Source organism: Aethalodelphis obliquidens, unplaced genomic scaffold, assembly GCF_003676395.1.
Source record: "Aethalodelphis obliquidens isolate GAN/ISIS:26980383/991018 unplaced genomic scaffold, ASM367639v1 scaffold90, whole genome shotgun sequence".
In the NCBI taxonomy this organism is placed as follows: domain Eukaryota; kingdom Metazoa; phylum Chordata; class Mammalia; order Artiodactyla; family Delphinidae; genus Aethalodelphis; species Aethalodelphis obliquidens.
Genome location: NW_020838034.1, coordinates 5,653,158 through 5,674,103, shown reverse-complemented (window position 1 = coordinate 5,674,103; position 20,946 = coordinate 5,653,158). Strand labels below are relative to the sequence as shown.

The 20,946-nt window shown below is 43.1% G+C and overlaps 1 protein-coding gene across 2 annotated transcripts in view; it reads left to right on the top strand.

Moving 5' to 3' along the window:
• The first annotated feature begins 2,608 nt into the window (after positions 1-2,608).
• SLAMF1 (signaling lymphocytic activation molecule family member 1) overlaps positions 2,609-20,946 on the top strand; it is a 33,219-nt gene continuing 14,881 nt past the window's right edge. Inside the window, exons 1-3 of one of the 2 annotated variants that reach the window (XM_027095276.1) lie at positions 2,609-2,795; positions 10,713-11,045; positions 12,996-13,280. In XM_027095276.1, coding sequence (XP_026951077.1) covers positions 2,720-2,795; positions 10,713-11,045; positions 12,996-13,280 — 694 coding nt within the window. In that variant the 5' untranslated portion in view covers positions 2,609-2,719. The remainder of the gene's footprint in view (positions 2,796-10,712; positions 11,046-12,995; positions 13,281-20,946) is intronic. The other variant, XR_003430429.1, reaches the window with a different exon arrangement.

The following is a 20,946-nucleotide window of genomic DNA, read 5'->3' as shown; positions in this document are numbered from 1 at the left end:
AGATGTAGACCTATTCAGATTGTCTATTTCATCCTGTGTGAGTTTTGGCAGGTTGTGTCTTTCAAGGAGTTGGTCCATTTCATTTAGATTTTCAAATTTGTGGGCATAGAGATGTTCATAGCATTTCTTTATTATCCTTTTAATGTTTATGAGGTTGGTAGTGATGTCCCCTCTTTCATTTCTAATATTAGTAATTTGCATCCTCTTTTTTTCCTTATTTAGCCTGGCTACAGATTTATAGATTTTGCTGATCTTTTCAGAGAACCACATTTTGGTTTCATTGATTTTCTCTATTGATTTCCTGTTTTCAATTTTATTTCTTACTGTTCTAATATTATTATTTCTTTTCTTCTGCTAACTTTGGATTTAATATGCTCTTCTTTTTCTAGTTTGATGAAGTGGAAGTTTCAATTACTGACTTTAGTCCTTTATTCTTTTCTAATACATGCATTCAATGCTATAAATTTCTTTCTAAGCACTACTATTGCTATATCCCACACATTTTGATAAGTAGTGTTTTCATTTTGTTCAAAATATTCAAAAATTTCTCTTGAGATTTCTTCTTTAATCTATCTTATTTAAAAGTGTGTTGTCTAATCTCCACATATATTGAAGTTTTCCATTTTTTTCTGTTGATTTCCAGTTTTATTCCATTGTGGTCTAAGAGCAGACATTGTATGACTTGTATTCTTTTAAATTTGTTAAGGTGTGTTTTATGGCCCAAAAGGTGGTCTATGTTGGTGAATGTTCCATGTGAGCTTGAGAAGAATGTGTGTTCTGCTGTCGTTGGATGAAGTAATCTATAGATGTACATTTATACAGTTGATTGGTGGTGGAATTGAGGTCAATGATGTCCTTACTGATTTTCTGCCTGTTGGATTCGTCTGTTTCTGATAGAAGGGTGTTGAAGTCTCCAATTATGAGAGGATTTATCTCTTCCTCCTTGTAGTTCAAACAGCTTTGCCACACATATTTGAAGCTCTGTTGTTAGGCACATACATGTTAAGGCTTGTTATGTCTTCTTGGAGAATTGACCCCTTTGTCATTATGTAACATCCTTCTTTATCCTGATAACTTTCCTTGCTTTGATGTCGGTAGATCCGATTTTCTGGCCTTTATTATTTTCCTTTTCTATAAAGAACTTCTTTTAACATTTCTTACAAGTCAGAACTACTGGCAACAAATTCCCTCCATTTTTGTTTGCCTGAAAAAGTCCTTATGTCTCCTTCACTTTTGAAGGGTAATTTCACAGGGTACAGAAAATTATAGGTTGGTGTTTTTTTTCCTCAACACTTTAAATATTTTACTCCACTCTCAATTCTTGCTTGCAGTTCATTTCTTTAAGTTAAATAAATGTGAAGACATTTTGAAGACATATATCATGACCTCACTTGTTCTTCAGCGACACTACTGACTTTATGCTGAATAAGATCATAGTTTTTAAGTACTAGAAAATATTTCCTCAATTTTTTATGCATTTCACAGTGACCTGATATTTTATTTCCACCACAGAGATACAATAGATGTAAATGTTTTCAAGAGCATAGAGAATAGTAAAATGTAAAATAATTAAGAAGTAATGAGTTTTTATTCCCTTAGTTTTTGATATAATTTATTTAATTGTAAGTTTATGTAATTCAATTTTTAATAATGTAATGTGTATCAATAACCAGCTCATAAGGTTTCTGAAAATTTAACAATTGGCTCTCATGAGTTGGTAGGTGCTGGCTCCAGCACACCACCGGGTAGTGCTGTGGGGAGGATAGTTGGGTGTCAGGTGTTTGAGTGTGTGTGGGGGGGCAATGAGAATAAAGAGCACTTTCGCATATATCACCAGTTCTTATTACCCTTGTCCTCTTAGGGAGGCCCATTGGAAAGCGCCTTTGACCTGTTAAAATGGACCTTCAGTTTCCTTGTGAGCCAATAATAGCACCTTTCCCATGTTTCATATTTATAGCTTAACTTATGGAAAAGCACAAGATCTTTCTTCTGTCAACTCTAGTCGCTTCTCCTCAACAAAAAATTAGTTACAAATTCTAAACTAAGGCAGCCCCTCCAAACACAGCACAGGGCTCACTAAATTCTACCACAATGTACCCAGCAGGGAAATTGGGTTTCTGCCAGCTGACCCACCCTTGCCCACCCCCATCTCTCTGTGACTTTGGCACCAGGACCTGACTGCACGGAGAGGTGTTCTCTGAAATTATGGAACAAATCAGAAGTAAAAGGTCCATCAGCTCATTAAAGGTCAGTCATCCAAGTTCAGCTTTGAACTAACACATCCAAATTTGGGGTGGCCTGACATGACTACATCTTTTTCTTTGTATAATGAGAGTTACCAGACAGAACCACCCAGAGAGTCTTAACATCCCTTTCCAGAAGACAGCTAAGAAAGGGAGTGGGGAGCACATTTCTGCCCAAGGCTGGGGCTTGACCACAGCCTTGGGTGATTACCCAGCTCCCTTCTCGGCTCTTGCAGTCTAAGCACCTGATTTTGACTTCTTGGGAACAGCAGAGTGACTTAAAGCCTGAAAGGAGATGAGCAATCCTCGAGGCACAGGCAGAAAAAGTCCCAGTGAGACAGGAAGCCTACTGGTTCCTGATGCATAAACTAGACAGTAGAGGCAGCACTTGCCTGACAAAGAGCTCACTCTGCCGTGGCGTCTGCAAGCAGCTGCCGGGCTCCTCACCGGGCTCCCTTCCCTCTCCTCACTGGCTGATGGATCCCAAGGGGCTCCTCTCCTTGAACGTCCTGCTGTTTTTCTCCCTAGCTTTTGAGCTGAGCTGCAGAACAGGTGAGTGCTCATCTGTCTGAGGGCTTGGGTCCCATGATTACCTGCCAGGAATCAGCTGTAGCCCATGGATGGAGAGAAGAGGCAGGGGTGGCGGGTTGTTTTTCGGCTGCCTCTTCCTCAGAGACTGACTCTGAGTTCTTCCTGCCTCTTTTAAAGAGGAAGGAACATTGTGAGTTACTGGGGTCCTGGCTTCTGAGGCTAAGCCCCACCAGTCCTAGTTTCCAAGGAAACCAGGAGCTCTAAGCCAAAGGCACTGGTCACATTCTAGACCAGCCTCTCTGGGTGAGAGGCTCCAGTCAAAGTCCTGGCTGAGTGGTTGGTTTTGCATGAGTATCTTTCTGGCAAAGACCCAGGCTAAGGGAATGAGCTGTAGGGATGGAGCTCTGGGAGAATATTACTCCTACAACCCTGTCCTGGATGGGGATCCTCACACACGCAAGCAGACAAACGAAAAACATGATCCACCTACATGAAAAGACTGTAGTGCGAAGAGAGGGTAGAAGTGAAAACCCCAGGCACTGGTTGAGAACAGATAGTGGCCACAGTGTGGTCATACTGGTGGCTACTTTCCTGGAAGAGAAGGCTCCAAGGCAGCAAGAGGGGGAGAGGCCAGGATTTTTGGAGCCCAGGGCTGGTTACAGTAAGTGAGAAATGCAAATCGGAAATGCTCAGGGTCAGGGCAGCTCCAGTGTAAGGCCAGACACAAGACAAAGTGTTTGAAGCTGGGCTCTACTCCTGTCTTTCTGGTTTGCTGGTATTCTCTGTTTAGTAATAGCTGAGCTATGAGAAAAGGTGTTTGAGAAAGAAAAAGCCAAGCAAGGGGCAGACTTTGGGCTCACTGTGGAGTGGGTGAGAATCTCCTTTCTGCTTAAATGCCTTGGGACTGTGGGAAGCAGTCTGGAGTGGAAGCGGCATTAAGGAAGGGGGGACGTCCTGAGGCTCCGGATGCTCTGTTCTTGGGGTTTTCAAGACCACAAATCCATTATGGACTTTTCCAGGAGAAGCCCAGAGATATGCTAGGATTGTCAGAGGGGCTGCACTTGGGATCTGTCTTTTGCCAGATTCCCAGATGAATAGGCCTTCCTTGGCCCCACTTTTCCTCAGAATCAGGCAGACCCATGGCTCTTGCTACCCAAGGTCTCAGAGAGCAATAATTGAACTGAGGGCTCAGAAAGCCAAACGAAACCACTTTAAGCCATCACAGGGAGAGTCAAACTTTCCTGGGTGCACCGCATTTGTGACTCCACCATTTTTGGAATTCTTCTTAGTGACTATCAGGCGTGATGGGTTTGAACAGTGAGCTGGACTTTTCTGTCTCTGTGCTGGCTTGCCTCCTGGCCAGTCTGGCCCTGGCATTTCAGGTTCTGCTGACAGCTGCTGCGCGGAAAGCTTTGGAGGTCACTGGTCAGTGAGAAACAGCCCAGCCCCACAGGCATGGCTACCCAATCGGTAGTGTCTCCCTTCCTTCCTTTGTCTGCTTTGAAATATGTACAAAAATTTTAGTGTTTTTATTTTAAAATATGCACCCTTTTGTGAAACCCCAATAAAACCCAGAAGGAAATGCTTTGCAAATGGGACAGGTCATTCATGACAGATTCACCCAACCAAGAAGCCCCATTCTTGTAAAATCAGTACCTACTCCCTTTCCCATCTCTACTCAGCTCGACTTCCAATTCCCAGTCAAAACTGTAAAAATCAAGAAGTCCACATGTCCCTCCCCCAAGTAAAGTGAATTTTCCATTTCCCCCAATGATACATCTTTTAATAGACTTCATTTTTTTAGAGCTGTTTTGGGTTCACAGCAAAAGTAAGCAGAAGGTACAGAGATTTCCAACTACCTCCACACATGAACAGCCCCCCCGCCATTAACAACATCCCCCATCAGAGTGGTGCATCTCTTACAACTGATGAATCTACCCCAGTGGGATTTTTTATTCCTTCATTCAGGTCCTCCTCACATCCTTCACACACATGAGGGGAGAGGTGAGGGACAAGTGGGGGCATCCTAGACTTGGCCCAACCTTGTTGTTCACTGGCCCATTGTACCCCAAGATGCAGATCTAGGCACTTCCATCTCTCAAAAGCTTTAATACTGTGATATAATGCCACTACCTTCACTGTCTCCAGTGTTGGACTGGAAATCAGAACCTCAATGCTATTTGGTTTTATCCATAGATTGCCTTTGAACAATCCCATTCAGCAACGGTCTACTAAGGACACACGATGTGGCTAGCACTATGTGAGGTGTGGGGGAAGTAAAATGAACAACCACAGCCTCTGTCTAGCACTTGACACAGTATCTGTGAGAGCCCTTCCATGAATGTTTGTTGAATGAATAATAATAGTATGTACAGCATCCTTGCTGTATACCAAACACCGTGGTAAGTGCTTTGTGTGTATTATTCATTTAATTATCATACCAACCCTATGAGATACGTGTAGTTATTGTTACATTATGATTTTATAAAACAGGAAAAAGAGGCACAGAGCAGTTAGCAATTTCTCTTTAATCACCCAGCCTGACTCCAGAGGCCTGAATGAATGAAACTAGATAAGCTTATGTTTAGGGAGGAGGAGAATCCTAAAATTTGTTTCCAGGTACCATGGTAAAAATTAGAATATGCTGTCTATAATTGAAGGATATGAGTTGATTTTAATTGAACTGAAATGAAGTATAGGAATTTTCAAAAGGTGAGAGACGTTGACAAAATCAAAGAAGGAAGTACAAGGCATATGGAGGTATTTGATCTGGAATTTGAAAAGTGGATAGAAACATCTTTCATCATGTAGCTTTCATTTAATTTTTTGTTAACTAGTTTGTTTATTGGAAGAGTATCACATGTATGTCTATAAAACTTCAACAGTGTAAAAGGGTACAGAATGGAGACAAATCTCCCTTCTATACCCCTCCCTACTGTTACCAGTTTCTTGCATGTCCTTTTAAATGTGTACATCAGGTAGGTTGGATTCTTATATAACTTGAAAAGAGTACTCTAGATGAAGGCACAGATGCAGAGGTAAAGTGCTGTGAGTTTTCAGGGGGAACTGTAAGTGGCCTGCTGCACCTGAAACAGAGGTTTCATAGCTAAGGCACTTCTAGCTCCTCACCTGGCAAATAGGGATAAGGGTCCCCTTCATCTCCCTACATAAACAACTCTTACGGATGTTATAAAGATAAAGGAGAGTACATTCAGATTTTGGAGAGAGAAGAAATTAGACTCTGTTTTGTCATTTGTTCATTCATTCATTCATCTCATTCAGTTTTTTCATTCTCTCGGGCAAAAAGGATTTATTGAGTTCCTACCATGTCCCAGGTGGGTATTAAGATTACAGCAGTGAACAAAACAGACACAGTCCCTACTCTTGGAAACTTATAACTGAATAAGGATGACAAGCATTGAACGAGAGTTAAAAATGTCTTGAGCGATATGAAAGGAGAGATGCAAAGTGAACTGGAAGCATATGGCAGAGAAACCGAATCTAAGCCAAGGGTCAAGGGCAGAGGCCTGAAGGACAGAAGGAGTTAACCCGGCAAATAAAGAGCAGTGACAGGCTTTCAGGCTGGGGAACAGTGAGTGCAAATATTCTAAGATAGAAAGACCCAGCAGCGTCAAGGAATGGGACTAGGAGGACAGCTGGTAGGACTTCTGTTTAAAAATGAGACTTATTAAAGACACATTATCTTTTCTTTGTAAGCCTAGATTTCGCATAAGAACTGTGAGGGCTCTGAGTCCTACCTGAAAGAAATGTTGTAGCAAGATGCCCAGTAACAGGGCTGGGCCAAAAAATTGTTATCATTAGGTAGAATCCCATTTTGTGAAAAGTTTGGCTAAATGCTACTGATTTCAGGAAAATATCCACGGGCCCATGTGAATCACTCTACTTTCTAAGTTGAATTTTCCTGGAAGGAAAGTGAGTTGGTGTTAACAGCTACAAATGTTTCCTCCAGACTCTCTTAGTAACCAGGGGCTGACTGAATCACAGACCTGCTGGAAAACACTCATCAAGCAGTAGGATGTTTCAGGAGCTGGGACTCTACTTGAAGTGTTTTATGAACCACTTTAAAGTCCCCACTTATTTTTCCACTCTTGCTTAGGTGGCAATGAGTTCACGTACCCCCTGCAGACCTGGCCACTCACATGCTTAGTTGTTACATCATCATTCTTTATGTGGGTTGTAGCGTGTGAGGGTCTCTTCCTGATGAAGTTTTGATTCCACTCCCCATGACTGAGTCTGCCTGAACCACTCAGCCTTTTCTTCTCATCTGCCCTCTCTTTCTTTCCCTCTTTACCCTCTTCTTTTCTTTTTTCAAAACTTTTTTCTTTGATTTTTTTTTTTTTGACTACTCTCTGCCCCATCCTCTATTTCCTCTTCCCCCTGACTCCCTTCCAATTCCAAGTTCTGAAAACAGCCATGGTGTAAAGAGTTTGTTGGGTTACATGGGCAGAAGGGGCACACAGGAGACATGGCAGGGTGGAGACTTATGGTCTATGAATGGGTATAATTTCCATTTCTTCTTTCTCTATATTAAAATTGATCCAAAAAAATCAACAGTATGATGGCAATTCTCAACCTTGATTTGAAGCCCAGACTCCTTTGAGAGATGACATTTATGGCTATGCTCCCAGAAAAATGTACATATGCTTATTTATACCGCTTTTGTACACAATTTCAGGGGGCCTATGTACCACATGATGTTTCTCCTTGCATGGATGGTTCTAGTTTTCTGTCATCCCTTTATTGGTAGAAGTTTAAGTTCAGGATTCAAGAGGTTACTCTCTTGGGTACTGTACCTACCACATTATCTGGACAGTCAGGCATCCATAAGTGTGGCTGGAAGGAATTCCAACATGCCCTGCAGTTTATCTTTATAAAAACAGCAACACCAGCACCATGAACAGCAGTCCTTATTGAATCAATTGAGCAACAAGGGAGAGCGCTCTGTTTTAAGAGTTGATGTATTGGCAATATGTAAAAGAGCAAATGCCTAATTGTCTTTCTCACTATTCCTTAATAATTATAAGTGTCAGGAATTCTCTGGCAGTCCAGTGGTTAGAACTCGGGGCTTTCATTACCGGGGCCCAGGGTTCAATCCCTGTTTGGGGAACTAAGATCCTGCAAGCTACATGGCATAGCAAAAGAAAAAAAATACTATGTGTCCACCACTCAAATCCTGATTTTTCTTTTTTCCCAACCTCTGAATCTCTAGTCTGATATCAGCTGGGCCCTTTACAGGATCTCAGAGCATGTTGGTATCAAGAACATCTGAATCAGTTTGCCCAAATTTCCAACATCCATCTTAACCACGAGTTATTGTGTCTTTTCTAGATGGCTGCACTACTTAGGCAAACAGTTTTATTGTACTCTTCTGACTTTCTTATCAACTAGAACAATTTGTGCTCTCTCTGATTCATGGGCTCCTTCTTTTACAAACATTAGCTTATGGTTAAGTTCAACTATTAAGTTCAGTCACGTATTGGGCAGAGCTAAATAAGAGAGGTTTTAGTCAGGTAACATGGCTTTCAGCATTCATAAATTGAACAGATATTTATTTAAAGCCTACTATGTGCCAACCACAATTGTGAGTCCTAGGGACAAAACAGTGAACAAGATCAAATTCTTCCTCTTGAGAAGTTGGCATTCTAGTGTTTAACACTAGAATAAAATAAAATAAATAAAATAAAATAAAATAAAATAAAATGAATAATATATACAGTATAACATCAGACAGTGATAAGCACAACAAGAAGGGATAGGATAGGATAGGTAGGATAGTCAGAGCAGGTCTCTCAGAGAAGATGATTTTTTGAGCAGAAATCTAAAATAAAATGAGGGAATGAGCTCTTTAGATATGTACGGGAAGAGATTGCCAGAAAGAGAGAGAGAGAACAGCAAATGCAAAAGCTCTGAGATGAGAATGTTCTGGATGAGTTACAGACCAGCCGGAGCCAGTGTGGCCATAGTGCAGTGAGGACAGGAGAAGGAGTTGGAGAGGTACCAGGGATTGGGTTATTCAGTCTTTGAAGCAATAACAGGGACTATGGATTTTATTCTATGGGTGCTTAGAAAGCCCTGGAAGATTAAAAGCAGGAGAGAGACAAAATCTGATATAGTTTTAAAAGGTTACACTGTCCATTGCATGGATGCAGGGAGATTAGTTGGAAGACAATGGCAGGGCCAGGCTGGTGATGATGGTGGTTGAAAGTCCTGAGATGCCAGATATATTTTTAGGGCAGAGTCAACAGGATTGCTGATAGATTGAATGTGGAGTATCAGAGGAAGAAAGGAGTCAAAGATGATTCCAGTGTTTTGGCCTAGGAATTGTAATGTTGTTTGCAGAAGGGGCTATAGAATCAAGAGTTCATTTGCTAAGTTTGAGATGTCCTTTAGACCTCCAAATACCAATACCAATCAGTGTAGGCAATTTGGAGTACTGTGAAGGGTTTGGGTAAGAGATATATCTCTGTAAGCATTCCAGAAACATGTCAAACTATGCAACTAGATAAGTGTGGCTGAGAAAGAGAAGAGTTCTGAGTACTGAGTCCTGGGATGCTCCAGTCTTTAAGAGCAGAAAGTTTCAGGCAAGGAGACTGAGAAAGGGCAGCCAGTGAAATAGGAAGAAAACCAGGAGAGTGTGTTGTTCCCCAGGCCAAATGAAGGCAGTGTTTCAAAGGGGGAATGTGAACAATGCCAAGTGAAAGCAAGATGAGAAAGCAAGGATGAAGATGGAGAAGTGACTTAGTATCATGGAATATACAGTGACCTTGACAAGAGTGGTTCCAATGAGTAGTAAGGAGAAGGCCTGTCTGGAGTGGGTACAAGGAAAAATAAGTCAGGAAATGGGGACAGAAGGTATAAACACACATTAAGGGACTTTGGAATAAAAGAAAACAGAGAAATGGGGAGGTGGCTGGGGATGGACCTGGCACCAGGGGAGGGGTTTTTAAGATTAGGGAAATTACATGTTGGTATGTTGTGTGTTAGTAAAAATAACCCACAACATACCATAACAATAACAAAGTTGATGATGCAAGGGGTGGGGGAAGTTGCAGAAGCAAAGCCTTGAAGTGAGTGAGTGCTCCATGAAGGAAGAGGTTAACCTTATCTGGGAGCAGAGACCATCCATCCAAGTAGGTAGGTTGACTTGGTGGTAGAAACAAATGGAAGTCCTCTTTTATTTCTTCTCCTTTTTCAGTGAAATGAGAAGCAGGGTCATCAACTGAGGTTGTGGGGGTTTTTTTGTTTTTTTTTTTTGGTTATTGTTGCCTCAGCTTTTTTGAAAAAGAGAAGTAAAATAATTTTTCACCCTTGACATTGTTAAATATCTTAGCTTTTTGGGGAGTTAGGATTCCACAGTTTGAATATGAGGCTCATCTCCTCCTGGACTCCACATCCCTCAGACTTTTCTCTTTCCTCCTCATCTGAAATGATGTTTCTTAACCTTGGTCTCTTGGGCTCACAAGCTCAGAATTAGTTTCAGTTACTCTCCATTCTTCATGCTATATATCCAATGGTGGTGGGAAGTCTGGCTGAGGAATTAATCCAGTTACTAGTTATATGACTTTAGGCAAGTCATTTAACTTCTCTATGCCTTAGGTGCCTTAACTATAAATCTGAGTTGATAGAATTCCCTCCTGGATCAAAGAAACCCAGAGTCCTAATTAGTCTATACAGCTCTATCGTAAGTGATTTTAAGATTTCCACTGTAATTTTTGAAAACTGAGAATATAGTGGGAAATACTGAGAATATAGTGGGATCCTCATGACAGTCCTTATAAACTACTAAGGACCTGGCAACCCCAGGGATTGGCCAAGAGGAAGAGGGAGATCATCCAGTCTATTATTCCTGATCCACAGACAGGATGTGAGTCTCAAAGGCTTCCATAATAAGGGACTTCGTTCTCCTTCCTCCTGCAGGTGAGGGCTCAACGAATTGCCCAGTGATGATCCTTGGGCGGCTGGTGCTGCTGCCCCTGACATCTGACGGGATAAGTAAGAGCATGAATAAGAGTATTCACATCCTTGTCACAATGGCAGGATCACCCATGGACACCGTCAAGAAGAAAATAGTGTCTCTGGATCTGCGGAAAGGTGACTCTCCACACCATCTGGAGAATGGCTATGAGTTTCATCCAGAAAACCTGAGCCTGAGGATCCTGAAAAGCAGGAAGGAGGATGAGGGCTGGTACTTTATGAGCCTGGAGGAAAACATTTCAGTCCAGCAATTTTGCCTGCAGCTGAAGCTCTATGGTAATGATGGTGGCTTCCCCAGTCCCCACTGGAGGGATGAGATAGTTCCTTGCCTAAGAATTTAGGCCTCTCTCAGAAGCAAAGAGTATTCAGAGTTGGAAGCAACTTGAAAGACATCTCAGTCCAGGGGTAAACCGTCCTTCAGGAAGAAGTTTTAGAAGTTCACAAATCTTTTTTTCATCCAAATTGCACGTTAGTGATAGCTGATTAGCACAAGTTACCTTTAACCCCATTTTCTTGGGGCTCCAGGCCCTCTTGCCTACAGCCCCTCTGCCTGTTGACAAGAGGGTCTGGAGCCCCAAGAGTCTCAATTTACAAATAAGATTTTATTTGAAAAAAGGTGTTTTTTTAATAAAAAAATTTTTGAATACCACTGATCAAGCTCAATCTCGCTTTCATAGATGAGGACACTGAAATCTAGAGATAAGTGGTTTGCACGTTCCTACTCACATCTGCGTAGGTGGGTTCACTGCACTAGGAGTCCTGGGAGACGGAGGGCTGAAATTCAGCCCACACATCACTCACCAAGCCCCGCATCCTGGCAGAGGATTGCATCTACCTGGTGGAAGAGGCATATTTTTCTCATTTAAACAAATGCTCTGATTATAAAATTGCTTAGTTGCAGAACTTAAACTAGAACGTAGGTCCACCTAAATCTAAGGCCAGTGCATTTTTGAGCCTCTTTAACTGCCAGCCCCTCTTGAACACACCCAGAGTTTGTCTCTTAAGTCCCAAGGCTCCCTTGAATTCCCAGGGATCCTGGCAGCCATGCGGGCTACCCTGCTTCTTCAACAGTGAGTTTCTTATCTCTGAGGATGGGACAGGAGCCCCAAACAGCCAACATTTCTTTAAAATCCTCAGGTACCAACAAGAGAGACAGAAATACCCTCCCTGCCCTTCCCCTGGCCCTAGCATTCCCTTCCCTCCAAACAGTGTATGCAGAATTCCCACAGCCCTCCACCAGGTATCAGTGTGTCCTGATCATTCCAATAGTGTTCCCGGGGCAAGGCTGCCATGAGCACAAAGATTACACATTCATTTTCTAGAACAGTTCACTGCCTTTGTCACATCTTCTCTTTTATGATCAAATTCTTACCTTAGAAAATATGGTTCCTGCAACCATGGTGTTCTTCTCAAGTCAAAGAAAGAGTCTGGATCTTGGAGTCAGAAAGACGTAGTTTCAGATCTCAGTTTGGCTGTTAGAAGCTGAGTGGCATTATGTAAGACACTCCACCTCTCTGGGTCTCAGTTTCCTCATTTATAAAATGGGAATAATTATAACTAGGTTCATAATTGTTGAGAAAGTTGTTGAAAAGATTAAAAAATATTACAAATGTGAAATTCTAGCATTATGCCTGTCCTATAGTATGTACTGAATAAATAAGACTTTCCCTTTTACTTTGTCTATTTCACAGCATTAGAGTGAGATAAGTTGGTGAGGCCTGTGGCTATCCCAATTTCAGACACCCTAAAGCACTTGCTATAACACACACACACACACACACACAAACACACACACACACACAGAGTATAGATGAAATCTCACCAGTAAAAAGTCATTTTTTTCGATCTGGAAGGTAATAATTTAGCCAAAGACAGTTAAAACCCATGGGGGAGTTAGCTGACAGCAAACTCCACAGGTAGAATACAGGAGAGCAACCTAGATGAGGAACAACAGAAAGGCAAGGGGAGTCCTAACAGTACTGGTTGGGGGGAACTCAAAGACAATGTTTTCTTCTCTATTTTATCCCAAGGTGATCCTGGAAAGAAGTATGGGGGAGGGGCATATGAGAGAGGGATGGTGCGAAGCAGTAGGTCCCCACAGAAATAAATCACACTACAGATCCACGGGCGGGGCGGGGGGTTTGCATTTTCTTCTAACAAGAAGGTTAAGTCAGCATTCCAGAGGATTCATTTCAGTGATGGCTCCCTTTCTCCTCCTCCTGACAGAGCAGGTCTCCACTCCGGAAATTAAGGTGTTGAACTCCAGCCAGGAGAACGGGAACTGTAGCCTGATGCTGGCCTGCATGGTGGAGAAGGGGGACCATGTAGCTTACAACTGGAGTGAGGAGGCGGGCACCCCTCTGCTGAGCCCCACCAAGAACTCCCACCTCCTGTATCTCACCCTTGGCCCTCAGGATGCCAACAACATCTACATCTGCACCGTGAGCAACCCCATCAGCAATGGCTCTCAGACCTTCATCCCGTGGTCCAGATGCAGCCTCGGTTCCTCAGGTGAGTGCCCTTGTGGCGGCTAGTGTGCCACATTAATGATATGGGTGCAGTCCCCACCTGGACCAATTGCTCTTCTTCCATAGCCATGGTCTTCACCTTGGGAACAACACTTTATATGTTCTCTATAGTTTGTAAAAGCCTCCCATGTGCATTCAGTGAGTGGTTACTGTTCATAATGACCAGGGTGGCATTATGCTCAATTCAGAGTTGAGGAAACCAATGAGAAACGATGGAGCCAGACCCGGAGCCCAGGTCTCAAGTTATGATCCTTCCTCTCCCCTCCTGCCGTGGCACCAACCTGAAAGGCTGGCCGGGTGAGGGAGTGCAGGTGGCAGGTCCTGACTCCCAAGTCCATGCTCTACCAGTGGTGGGATTGTTCTACACCATCAATAAGAATTTATCAATCACCTATGCTGTAGAAAATTGGGAATAGACATGATAAATGACCTCTGCTCTCCGTCAACATGTTATAAAGATAAGACATGAAACATGTGCTCAATAATGAAAAGCAGGATGTAATAAAGGGCCACATTTCATGAAATGTACTGTGAATCCCATAGCAGGTCAGAGGGCCAGGGTAGTCAGTTCTCTGACTAAGACCTAGACTGTGAAGTCTGGGAAAATGATAAGTCATAGAGCACTTTATTATTGGCAAAGCGCTTTCAACTGTATGATCTCTTTTGATCCTCACAATGGTCTTATCAGATAAATGTTGTCATCATCTTCATTTCACAAATTAGGAAGTTTAAGCTCATAGCATGTAAGTACCCTCCTCAAGTTTCTTCAGCTTATAGATGGTAGAGTCAGCACCTAAACCTAGATCTTCTGACTGATCTTTCTCTGGAAAGATAAAGCATCATTATTCTGTTATCAAAAGGAACGAAGGGCTGATTAAGTAAGCTCAACTAACCACTTGAGATTGGAAACAGGATAGACCACTGAGCTTTTTCATTAATCGATCTTGTGTCCATGCCTCAGGTAGGCTCAGGGACAGAAGAACCAGGGTGCTGGCCCTGCAAGGTATTACTTTTGCTCTGACATTCTTCCCTCTGCAACCACTGGGGGGAAACAAGAGTCATTCCAAGGGGACTCCTGCCCACAGTAGACTTGGTGTATATGTGGAGGGCTTTTCCAGATGACCAAGGATCCAGGGACAGGGGAATGCAGCCAGGTCATGCCCTTCAGCATAGCATGTCCAGTCAGTGACTCCCCTGAGGTATTCCAGAGGGACTACTGGGAAAATCTACCTGGTCTCTTCATCTGAAAGTTCGTTGGTGAGCCTAACCAACTGCCTGTTTCCTCCCCCAGCCATTCATGGCAGAGTTGGCCACCTGTCCACCCACTCAGTGTGTCTGTCTGCTTGCCCACCTTGCACACAAGCCACATTCACAGGCTCCTCCCCCAGTTCAGACCTCTCTCTCTGCCCACAGCTATTCAGAATGTGCCGGTGGGATCAAGAAAGCAGTCTTGCATGAGTGCGGAGTTTAAAGAACGTGGCCCCAGTTGTCCTAGATCCAATATTACCCTTTTTACTCACAAGGATAAGCCACTTAACCTGTCTAAGACTTAGATTCTTTCTAAAATACTAACAGCTGAAAGGTCTTAATTGTTTACTATGTGTCAGTATGTGGCATCTCATTTAATCCTCCCAGCAACCAAATAGTATTAGTATCCCCACCTTACAGATGAGGAAACAAAGATATAGAAAGGTCACACACAGAGCAAGGGGCAGAGCTGAGTTGTCTGATTCTGAAATCCTCATAGGTACTAGTGGAACAGATAATACATTTTCTAAATGCCTTATAAATCATAACAAAAATGTGTGTATTTCCCCCAGGGCTGAGGAAGTAGTAGCCCTTACCCCTGCCCAGCCTTCTCTGGTCATAGCAACCCTCTTAGAGTAAAGACAGGGCACCAAATGTTTTACCCTGACCCACCTCAGAAAAGAGGAATAATTCTCTTCATGCTCCTCAATATAGTTTAATGAGAATTTAATCAATGTTTTCCAAAGTCTTGGCCATAAAGCTTCGCCTAGGGGCATTTAGCTCAGGACATTCTTAAGAAACATATAGGGACTCCCTGGTGGTGCAGTGGTTAAGAATCTGCCTGCTAACGCAGGTGATACGGGTTCAAGCCCTGGTCTGGGAAGATCCCACATGCTGTGGAGCAACTAAGCCCATGCGCCACAACTACTGAAGCCCGCGTGCCTAGAGCCCGTGCTCCGCAACAAGAGAAGTCACCGCAATGAGAAGCCCGCGCACCGCAACAAAGAGTAGCCCCCGCTCGCCACAACTAGAGAAAACCTGCGCACAGCAACGAAGACCCAATGCAGTCAAAAATAAATAAATTAATAAATTAATTTTTTTCAAAAAGAAAGAAACACTTAACCACTGGTGGTCCAGTGGTTAAGACTCTGTACTTCCACTGCAGGAGGTGCGAGTTCGATCCCTGATCAGGGAACTAAGATCCCGCATGCCGTGCAGTGCAGCCAAAACTAAAAAAAAAAAAAATGCTCTTACGCATCTAAGCCACTTTGAGGACCAAGTATGCCCTAGTGTGACCAGATTTACTGGGTATGGAGCAGGCTTTTGCGAGATGGGGAAGGAAAAGAAGAAGCGGAAACATGGCACCATGGGAAAGCCCTGTCAGGACCTCAGCTCAGGCATTAAGACAAATACCCAGCAGCCACTGCACTTTCTTGGGCCTCTGTTTCATTACATGTGAAATGAAAATGGTGAACTAGTGACATTCTTTCCAGAGTAAATATTCTATGATTCAGTTTGTATGTACCTGAATAAGAAATGCTAATAAAGCGTTACCAAGGTATATTAGTTTGCTAGGGGTGTTGTAAAAAGATTCCATAAACTGAGTGGCTTATATAACCAAAATTTATTGTCTCACAGTTCTGGAGGCTAGAAGTCCAAAAGTAAGGTGTCGGCAGGGTTGGTTCCTTCTGAGGGCTGTGAGGGAAGGATCTGTTCTAGGCCTCTCTCCTTGGCTTGGAGATAGCTGTCTTCTCCTTATGTCTCTTCACGTTGTCTTCCCTCTATGTGTATATCTGTCCAAATTTCCCCTTATTATAATGACACCAGTCATGTTAGATTAGGACCCACCTGTACTTAGTTTGCTAGGGTTGCCATAACAAAATACCAAAGACAAAGTGGCTTAAATAACAGAAATTTATTTTCGCAAGTTCTGGAGGCTAGAAGTCCAAGATCAAAGTGCCGGCAGGGTTGAGTTTTTCCTGAGGGCTCTCTCCTTGGCTTGTAGATGTCTACCTTCTTGCTGTGTCTTCACACAGTCTTTCCTCTGGGCATGCTCGTCCGTAGTGTCTCTTTGCGTGTCCAGATTTCTTCTTCTTATAAGGACACCAGTAAGACTAAATTTGGGTTCACCCTAATGACCTCATTTTAACTTGATTACCTCTGTAAAGACCCAGTCTCCAAATAAGGTCACATTCTAAGGACTTCAACATATGAATTTTGGGGAAACACATTCAACCCGTAACACAAGTAAAGATCCCCTCCCCTGCCTCCAGGGATGGGGAACCACAGCATGTCAGAAACAAATCACACAGCTAGTTTGTGGCATGCCGTTCGCAGTAAACCAGGTTGCCTAAATATGGAGAACAGAGTTTTGTTAGTTCATTGATTTGTGTTTGCAAATGAATGTCACTAATTTTTAAAATACTGTGCTTAGTTAGACAAAACATTTGCTGAGGTTCTACTATGTTCCAACATTGTGTTAGGTGCTGAGAACACAAAGACCAAAAAAGACACAGTCCTTGCCCTTAAGGAAGGAATAGTTCTAAAAATAACTAATTATCCCAGGTCTGGTAATGCAACAGGTGCAAAACAGAAGTACGTGCAAGTTAAGCAAGAGGAGGGAATGATTGACACTGTCTCAGGGAATCAGAAAGAGCATCACAGAGGATGTGACATAAACAAAGTTTTGAAGAACAAGTAGAAATTACCCAAGCAGATAAAAGAAAGACATTCCAGGAAAAGGAAAAGGCAGATATAACTGGGTCTTGTTCTGTATTATCCTATAGTATCCTGATGGGAACTAATAGATAGTTTTAGGTAGAGGAGTAACACGATCAGCTTTGCATTTCAGAGAGAAAATTCAGTGGTGTGGAGAATAGATTGGGGTGGGGAAGAGGCAGAAGAAAGAGAAACTAGTTATGAGGCGGGCCCATTATTTCAGTCACCCATCAAGGGATGATGAGACCTGAACCAGAGCAGTGGCTGTTTGTTTAACAAAGGCTCCATTCAAGGGAAACCCCAGCCTTGGGCTGAAGCGGTGGGGTGTGAGGGTTTATTAGAGGTCACTTCACCATCTATAATGAGGACAGTGATTTTAAGATATTTTTCACTTTCATTAATGAAAAACTCAAAGTGGTTAATGATGTGATGAGAGCAAATGAGACATGATGTCAGCACTGCTTCTCATCAGGACTCAAACTGAAGAGCAAAAGAACATATTTGGGGCTTCCCTGGTGGCACAGTGGTTGAGAGTCCGCCTGCCGATGCAGGGGACACGGGTTTGTGCCCCGGACTGGGAAGATCCCACATGCCGCAGGAGCGGCTGGGCCCGTAAGCCATGGCCGCTGGGCCTGCGCGTCCGGAGCCTGTACTCTGCAGCGGGAGAGGCCACAACAGGGAGAGGCCCGCGTACGGCAAAAAAAAAAAAAAGAACATATTTGTTCCTCAAAATCTTTTCTTTCTTTTTAAAGGTAAATCTATTTTTATTTTATTTATTTATTCATTCATTTTTTGGCCACACTGCATGGCTTGTGGGATCCTAGTTCTCCAACCAGGGATGGAACTAGGGCCCCCTGCAGTGGAAGCGTGGAATCTTAACAACTGGACTGCCAGGGAATTCCTGTTCCTCAAAATCTTTTCTTTCTAACAACTGTCTAGGCTCTCCATCATATATAAATCTTTATTCCAACTGTTATCTCAGTGTTTTACAGCAAGAAACACCTTCATGTCTATTGTTATGATGCCTCTTTACTGCAAAGTCCATTTCCAAGGGTGCTACTAAGCATTCTCCTAGGTCATGCAGCGCGTGTCGATGTGGGTCAGCACTGGACAGTGTGTGACATGCTGCCGTCCTTCATGACATGTTCTGAAATAGTTCTCTCTGTGCAAGAATGAGTAATACTAAACCTTAAATAGCCCAACTCAAAGGGAATACCCCTGGAAGCTCATCTTGAAAAGAGGACCCCTTTCTGCAGATTAGCAAAAAGTTGGCTCAGCAAGTCTGGGTTAGCTCAGTGGAAGGAAAGAAAAGCTGACACCTGCCAGTATGTTCTGGGGGCTCCCCCTTTCTCAAAAGGCCATTTCATCAAAAGGGAGCTCCCATTGTTACAGAGTCACCTAGCTGTTCCATGCACAGAGCAGGTCCCTCTCCCTGGTACTCCCAATCCAGGAAGCATGGCAACAATCTTGGAAGGATGGAACCTGGACACTTCTCATGGACCAGAGCCTTGTCACGTGGCCACACCTGCTACACAGGATGCTGAGAAATGTAATCCTTAGCTGGGCAGCCATGTGACTGGACAAGACTTGCATTGTCGTGGGAGAATGAAAATGCCCCTGGAGGCACACCTACTAGCCCCTGCAACACAGTGCTGGGTAGGATAGGCAGTTGTAAGGGATTTTTCTGGAAGCTGTGAACTCTGTAATAATTTTTACCTCGATGGTCCCAGATCTTAAATTAGTGTATGGTATGGTTTAGGACCACCCTTCCCCCACTAACAATTCTGAGAGGAAACTTCCACCAACAAAAAGATGTCTCTTGAAGATGGTTGACTTCTTCAAGTTGATGTGCTCCAGGCAGGCGGCCTTTCTGACAGAACCACATGAAAGGCAGGAAAGAGATCTGGCACTCTCAGACGGTTACGTTAGCATCTCAGTAACTCCTGGGGTGAGCTACATTTGTTTCTCATATTCTTTTTATTTTCTTCTTTACCTGCCTTAAAGAATAAAGGTTTGGGGACTTGAGAGACAGGAGCTTTTGTGTTTCTGTGGCAGCAGATTTCAGAGATAAAAAAGGCCCTTCAGCATTTTCCTTGGATGCATGTCTATGTGCCAAGTTATCAGGTTTAAACCACAGCCAATCTAATAGAAGACCAGGGGTGGAGACTTGTGCAAAGAACTCTTCATAAAATGTACTGAAGTTCTCAACCAGCCTGCTCAGCTACCTCTAAGAGGCTCCAGGGGAGAAAAAGTCCCAAACCTCCTGTTTAAGAATGTTAAGATAACATTTTTTTGTGGACGAAGAATGGGACCTGTGGACTCCAGAACAATATCGGCCTGATTTTCGAGCATTGCCATCCTGAGGGGCCTCACTACGTGACTGAGCAAAAAGCAGGAGAGCTGGAGATTCTGCCACAGGAAATGGTGGTTTGAAATAGGAGCACAGATGGTGCTGAGAGCAGAGAGGCACACCTTCTTCCTGGTTCCATTTTGTTATAATAAAACACATGCCAAATAGGTCATTGCTTGTTCCCTTCTACTCCTGCCTTGGGCCATTCAGAAGGTGACTCTGCATTCCTTCCCAGACTTTCTCATACTTAGTGCTCTGATAATTCTTAACAAAAGGGACATGACAGAATTCTCCAAGCTTCATTCTATTGCCTCTAAGTTAACTTAGTCCATCACAGTTATGTTGAGTGCCCTCCTGCCCTACCCTGTGTCATGTGGAAGGGGTAATGCATATGAAGCGTAAGGTACAGCACCTACCTTCAAGGAGTTTACAATCTAGACAGGACTCAGAAGCTACCAGGTAGAAAAACATCATCGTATTAAGGAAACTACTGCTAGAATTCCTCTTTGGAAGGCAACAGAGTTTGTTTAGGATAGTAGCTTCATAAATGCTAGACTGCAGAAGGTGGGACCCCTCCCCCTAAGAATCCAGCTGTAGGTTAGATAGTTCTGTATTATAATGGGGGAAAATGTTGCTTGTGCAGAGATAGGAAGAGAAAGAGAGGGTCTGAGCCTGTCAGAGGGTGGGAAGCTGCCTGGTTCATGATGGAATCTGCTCCTTGTGACCTTTCAAATCTACACTAGAGGATTTGAACCCACAAAATTCTTAGTGTAGGTTTTTTGGTTTTGTTTTGTTTTGTTTTTTGTAGAAACTGATGAAGACACTGTACCTTGCACCCAGGACAGCTGAGACTAGAACAAGTAGAGCTGCAGGAGAGAAAACTCAGAGGACCATGAGGAAGTTATTCCCAGAAATTACAGGAATCATGGGCAGCCTGAACCCACCAAGCTGTAAAAGTAGCATTTTGTCCATATTTACCCAAATTCCTGACAGCCTAGAGTCTCTGACATTTAGTTTCCATTTACATATCATAATTGAATAAGAGCACCAAAAAGCTGATCACCAAGTGTAGAAATATTTGGACCTGGTAGACAGATAGAGAAATTAAGTCATAAGCAAATGACATGATGGTTCTGAAGCATCCATCCTTCACTGATGTTCAGGGACCCCTCTGGACTTGCGATCAAACCTATCTCCTGTCCTTAAAATCAACCAGCAAGAATTTACCAAGGACCTCTATGTGTCAAGTAGTAAGAGAGCTGCAAAAGAAGTAAAGAGGTGGTCTCTGGCCTCCAAGACCCTAGCAGCTAGTTAGAGAATTGAGGCAAGTGGA